Source organism: Nannobrachium achirus (genome assembly GCF_963921795.1).
Source record: "Nannobrachium achirus genome assembly, chromosome: 6".
In the NCBI taxonomy this organism is placed as follows: Eukaryota; Metazoa; Chordata; class Actinopteri; order Myctophiformes; family Myctophidae; genus Nannobrachium; species Nannobrachium achirus.
Genome location: NC_137815.1, coordinates 16,934,852 through 16,941,752, shown reverse-complemented (window position 1 = coordinate 16,941,752; position 6,901 = coordinate 16,934,852). Strand labels below are relative to the sequence as shown.

Here is a 6,901-nt window from a genome sequence, read left to right as displayed (position 1 = left end):
TGAGAGAGAGAGAGAGTGTTACATTATACCGGTCTGCTTGTCAACTGGTCCCGTGCATTTGTTTATTTACAGTATGTTACATGTCGTTATTGTCGAGCAGAAACCTCTATATTCTAACACACACATTCTAACTTCACAAGCTTGTAGATCTACTATATTTGCTGTAGTCCGGAGGCTTGTATCTCATCTTTGTATGCATTATTTTAGGGAATTGTTGCCTTATTTTGTCATAGTGCCACTCAGTGCCGAAGATAGCCGATCTGCAAGCTATATGTTATATAAGCCAATGGTTCTCAAACTACTTTTACATTTCAAGGTCTTCCCATAACTCTGTCAGTGTGCAAATGGAACCAAATGATTTGGTTCTGTTTGTACACTGTCAGAGTTAAATACTTGTAGTTTAAATATCTCAGGGTCTTGTTCACGAATGAGAGAAAGGGGAAGACGGAGAAGGAGGTCAGCCTGAGAATCGTAGCAGCAGGAGCGGTTTTGCAGTCGCTAAATCGCACTGTTGTGAAGAAAAAAGGCAAAGCTCTCTGTCTACCGAGCAATCTTCGTTCCTACTCTCACCTATGGTCATGAAGTGTGGGTCATGACCCAAAGTATAAGGTCGTGGGTGCAAGCGGACGAAATGAGTTTCCACAGACGGGTGGCTGGTATGAGATAGGGTGAGAAGTTCAGTCACCCGAGAGAGACTTGGAGTAGAACCGCTGCTCCTACACTTGGAAAGGAGTCAGCGTAGGTGGTTCGGGCTGCTAGTACGGATGCCCCCCGAGCGCCTTCCTAGGAAGGTCCTCGATGCGCGTCCCACTGGGAGGAGACCCTGTGGCAGACCAAAGACCAGATGGAAGGATTATATCTCCAAACTGGCTTGGGAACGCCTCGGTATACTCCCTGAGAGAGTGGAGGAAGTTGCTCGGGATAAGGAAATCTGGAAATCCCAGTTGGTACTGTTACCCCCGCGACCCGATTCCGGATAAGCGGTTGAGGATGGATGGATGGATGGATGGATGGATGGACAGACTTGTAGGAGTCCATTTAGACCCCCCTAAAATAACCTAGAGAGTCCCTGGAATCTACTTTGAGGACCACTGTTATAAGTAGCAGTAGCCACTATTCTAGTGTTCATAATGTACTTTTTCACTCCCTAGAAATGGAGTCAAAAGTAGAATATTTGTCTTTGGAATGTACTGGAGTGAAAGTCAGTATCCAAATACATGTATACTCAAGTAAAGCAGAGATAATCAGTACTCAACTAAATGTACTGCCCACACTGCATGCATGAACACGGTCAAACCACTCAGAAGGAAGAAAAAAAACATCAGCTTGGATACCCAATGCGCGCACACGCACGCGCGTGTGTGTGTGTACGCGCGTGCGTTCGTGGCTGCGTGCCTGTGTGTGTGTGTGTGTGTGTGTGTGTGTGTGTGTGTGTGTGTGTTTGTGCTTGCGTGCGTGCGTGCGTTCGTGGTTGCGTGCCTGTGTGTGTGTGTGTGTGTGTGTGTGTGTGTGTGTGTGTGTGTGTGTGTGTGTGTGTGTGTGTGTGTGTGTGTGTGTGTCTGCCTGCCTGCCTGCCTGCCTGCCTGCGTGCGTGCGTGCGTGCGTGCGTGCGTGTGTGTGTGTGCGTGCGTGTGCGTGTAAGTATATATATATATAGCCACACTTGCCGGTACACGTTTTTCAACCTGACCTTCAGGTGGTCGAGTGAGCCTCAGTTAAAAGAGGAAGAGAGAGAGAGAGAGATGGGGGGAATGTAGAGGATGAACTATTGAGAGAGAGAGAGAGAGAGAGAGAGAGAGAGAGAGAGAGAGAGAGAGAGGTTATAAGACAGTGTGGTTCTCAAAGTATGGTCAGGGGTCCTTGAGGAGGTCCCAGAGGGTTGACGTTTTGTGACCGTCCAATCGGAACTGAAAGAAGACAGGGCGTCATAAAGGCGTGGCTTCCTTGTGGCTCTCATGACCTGTGACATCATCACAGGTCATATTGATGATGTCATATAAACATGGAGGTTAGATGGACAGATGGACACTAGTGCTTGTCTTGTCTTGTCTTTGAGGAGTTAAAGACAGACTCCTTACAAATCATGTCTTTTGAGTGTTTCATGTCATTATGTTTTCGGAGCTTATGAAAATCCTGGTGGTTTTTGTCGCTCTGCTTTTCTCTAGACCTTATGTTTGTTTGTTTTAACCTTCCAAACTGGCCTCAACACTGTCCTCTGGTGAAAGCAGGTGTGGTCACGTGACACATGACAGCCAGGGACAGCCAATCACATCCTCTCACTGTGGCAGCGTTAGCCAGCATTCAGCCTCTGATTGGACAACAGACCCACCCACATGACAGGAAGCAAAGTAGGAAGTAAATGTAAACAAAAGCATGTGAAAGAATGTAGTTGGCAGTTCGCTTCTAGATTCTACCATGCCATCTAAAGTAATAAACAATATAACGCCAGCTTGCTCCATGCAGCTGTGTGTGTGTATGTGTTTTGGTGCAACACATGTGTTTTTAGAGGTGGGGGGTGGGGGCATAGAAATATAAGATTTCTGAAGGGGGCATGTCATATATTGGCATATTGATGAGGGCATATTCAACAGGCGTGGCACAGTGGCATATTAATAGATCGTGGCATTGTAAATGGGGGTACAGACAGATAGGGCAAAGGGCAAAGATAAAGTTCATTTCGCCATGCATGTTTATTCCAATAATCAATCAATGGATGTGTTCCAGGCTGTCCTAATGGATATCAAACTGATCGAGGATCCATAAAACTAGGTTGAGGATCATTGAACTATAGGAATAGAATGTGAGACCAATGATATGGCCTAATCCAGGGTTCTTCAACATTTTCAGGCCAAGGACCCCATTAGTTGAGAGAAATGAAGCAGGGATCATAGATTCCATCTAGTTTCATTGTTTGACAGCACAATCATCAGTGTATTTTGGATTCATGTCAATTTGTGTTTTCAGATATTTAACCACTTGAGCCGTCATTACCTAATAAACTTGACCTTTAACTCTGTACTTAGTCTGCTCTTTTCCCCTAAAAGCTCTTTGCCGAAAATAGACGATCTACAAGTAGATTGTAGATCTGCTATTTTTGGCTACAGTTCTCAGAATATGGACACTAGGGTTCAAGTTGTTAATATAAAAAGGATTGGAAGATTTGGAGGACCCCCTGTGGTAACTCTGAGGACCCCCTGTTGAAGACGCCTGGTCTAATGACAAATAACTTGTAAGGAGAGAGTGATTCAGAGGTACAGATGCTGATGGAATGTGTCTCAGAGAGACAGATAGAGAGAGACAGACAGACAGAGAGAGAGAGGACATGTGGAGAGACATTCATTCAAGTCATTTGGTTAAGAGGGGGGTCTCGCGGTCCCCCCAGGAACGTGTGTGGCTGCGTAGACGCTGGCGTCACATTTCACAGGACACATTCTGCTCATATCCAGTGACAGGACAGAGGAGAGGACGGGGGACAGGCCTGCACGGGCCAAGAGCTGACAACACAAAACATGACTCAGTAACCAACCACAACCTAAAGCCATGACCCCGGCTCACCAACACTGCTTTATGTACAAACACCATGAGTAGAGAACAATTCTGAAGCAAACATGCATTTCCATTGGCTAAATTCAGAATGTCTGATGTTTAAAGGAGCTATAGTCAACTTTTCTTGAAAAACAAATGCTAAAATAAAAATAATGTTTCGAAAATATTTTATGAAAAAATAAGCTTCATATATGTGTTTCTATTCAAAAATGACCACAATAAGCGTAAAATAATGATAAAATAATCATTTTGGCCATCGTCAGACCGACACTTTGTTTACATTCTAGTCTATAGACTAGGATGTAAACAAAGTGTCGGCCCTACAATGAAAAAGTTGACTATAGCTCCTTTAAGTTTGTTATAAATCACAATTTCAAAAGTGAAACTAGAAAAGATGCAATTGGAAATTGCAAGTGTGGTTGTTGACGTGACTATATTCTGCAGCAAGTTAACTGTCATGTGAAGCCAGACCAGTCCTCCAGCTAGCACCACTCCCCCATTGAATTCCAATTGCAACTCTAAAAAATCTGGTTTCCATCAATTTCCAATGGCAGCGGAAAAGTTTATCCAGAATAAAGTTTCCCCAGAACTATAGTGTGTCAATGGAGAAAATGAATTCACGAATACATTTATTTGAATTAAACATGAAACTATGTAACTCTTATAGCAAAATGCAAGGAGTCGATTCCCGATGAAGCCGGTCGATTTGAAGTGCCTGCCACCAAAACTGTGGGAGGATTAGTGCAGCAAAATAATGATAATCTAGGGGGGAAAGCAAGATGGACAGATGGATGGAATAAAGCCAGACAAGTATATAATCTGACACTAAATAACAAATCTACAAGCTAACAATGCAACATGGCTATTATGAAGTATGTATACGGTGAACGTTATCTGGCCCTAAGATGATAATAAACTGCTAGCCATCTCTCTAGTGTCTGTCAGAGATAGCCAGGGACCACTAACTGAAAACATGAATCATTGTTAGACATGTGAAGTTGACACTATACCGTATAGTATGCACTTCATCCTAAACAAGAGAAATTATATAGGACCCCAGTTTGATATGCATTATTTTTGGGACCCCAATCTGTAATCCTTAATTTACCTCTACACATGTACACGCTCAATCATTTAGCTGGGGACCCCCTGGGGTTGCCATCAAGGACCCCACATTGAGAACCAGGGCAGTATACGACTCAGGTCTCGAATCTCTGGTTTCGAAGAACTTAAGATCTATTCTAAGAATCCTCCTTGAAGTCTATTAACATTCTTCTAGGAGAAGAATGTAAAGACTATTCTAAAATAAGAATCCTATAAGAAGAACAAAATTCTTGCTGCGAGCGCACGCGTGGTAAATGGTGCATTTATATAGCACTTTTATCCAAGGCGCTTTACATAGATTGTGCATTACATTCACCCATTCACGCACACATTCATACACCGGTGGCGGAGGAAACCATGCAGGGCACCAACCTGCTCACCGGGAGCAATTAGGGGTTCAGAGTCTTGCTCAAGGACTCTTCGACATTAACTCAGGGGTAGCCCGGATTCGAACTGGGAACCCTTCGGGAACCCTTCGTGCTCTAATAACACACACACACACACACACACACGCACACGCACACGCACACACACACACACACACACACACACACACACTGTATTAAAGAAGAACGTTCCTGTATTGAATCAAAGTGAGAAGGAAATGTGTTGCTTGTGTGTGTGTGTGTGTGTGTGTGTGTGTGTGTGTGTGTGTGTGTGTGTGTGTGTGTGTGTGTGTGTGTGTGTGTGTGTGTGTGTGTGTATGGAGTCTCAGGGTGAAGAGAAAAGGCCAAGCAGGGGATCTTTTACAGTCATTGGAATGTGTCTACTGTCTATTTAAAGATGCAATGTAAAGAGGGGGGGTGTTTATTAGTTAACTAACACTCCTACCACCTCTAGTCTTAGAGGATAAGGGGCTGTGTCAACAGAACCTCTAGACTTAAAGGACCAGTAAGACTCCCTAATCGGGAGATAAGCGACCGTCAGGTCGCATGTAACCTCATGGTGGCGCTAGAAGAGGGGCATGAGAGAAATCAGGGGCGGAGGTTGTGGTTTGGCAGCCAAGGAGTGTGTGTGCAACGTTTGGCATGGATAGGGGCAACGGTGGCGGAGAAAAGCAATCTTATGGTATTATGGCTAATTTGCATTGGCGTTGATCGCCTTCCTCCCTTCACCAATAAATCAAAACAGTGTGAATACTTGCACAGCCTTTCTAAAAGGCAAACTCTGTCTTCTCTCAATCTCTGCCAGTTGCACACGTGCCACAAATGCATGTAAACAAACGTGTGACACCAAAAGTGGTGACCCATTGAATGTGGTAGATTAGAGGTAGAACACACGGGACTGTCCATGAAGCAAGCAGGATATTAGCGCATTGGTAAAAAATAAATCACACCAGTGTGAACTGAGCGTTGTGAGCTTGTAGATCTTATATTTTTGGCTAAAGTTCTCAGAATCTGGTTAAGAATCTGGCTAAAAAGAAGATTTTATTATTTTCTTTCTATCACACAAAGATTTGGAGGACCCCCTGTAGTAACCCTGAGGACCCCCTATAGGGGTCCCGGACCCCCTGTTGACGACCCTTGTCTTAATGGCTTATCAACACACATACTAAACACCACTGTTCCCTCCCTCAGATCCACGTGTCCACCATGGGTGACATCAAGAGCCGCTGGCAGCAGTGGTCGGTGCAGCACACCGAGGGCCAGAAGCTCAACCCCTTCAGCGACGAGTTCGACTACGACCTGGCCATGTCCCAGCGGCTCCGCAAGGGCGACGAGGGCTACGGCCGGCCCAAGGAGGGCACCAGGACGGCGGAGCGCGGCGACCGCGCCCATAAGCACATCCACCGTGAGATGGAGGAGATGGTGTGGATCATCAAGGACCTGGGCGGCCAGGACAGCCAGGGCCGCGTGGCCGTGACGTTCGGCCGGCTGTTCGACCGCTACGTGAAGATCTCCGACAAGGTGGTGGGCATCCTGCTGCGCTGCCGCAAGCACAAGATGGTGGACTTTGAGGGGGAGATGCTGTGGAAGGGCCAGGACGACCACGTGATCATCACCGTCAGGGAGGAGGAGGAGGAGCCACCCGTCTGAGAGACAGAGACAGAGAGAGAGAGAGAGAGACAGAGAGAGAGACATGCACAGGGACATGCTGGGCCCCTGATTCAGCCCGGGAAAAAGAGTTGGAGAGGCCCTCATTGCGCGCTATAGAGGCCTCTCTATAGCGCTGCTGCTACTCAAAGATTAGCCATTTCAGGTCATGACAAGTGACAAGCCAGTGGGCCAATTATTGTACATGAGTTATATTT

At 45.7% G+C, this 6,901-nt stretch overlaps 1 protein-coding gene across 1 annotated transcript in view; it reads left to right on the top strand.

Annotated features, from left to right (window-relative positions):
* Positions 1–6,686, top strand: part of abraa (actin binding Rho activating protein a) — a gene marked incomplete at both ends in the record, with an annotated part of 8,493 nt that extends 1,807 nt beyond the window's left edge. Inside the window, one exon of the mRNA XM_080727967.1 lies at positions 6,228–6,686. Within this exon, the coding sequence (XP_080584093.1) occupies positions 6,228–6,686 (459 nt within the window). The remainder of the gene's footprint in view (positions 1–6,227) is intronic.
* Positions 6,687–6,901: the final 215 nt, after the last annotated feature.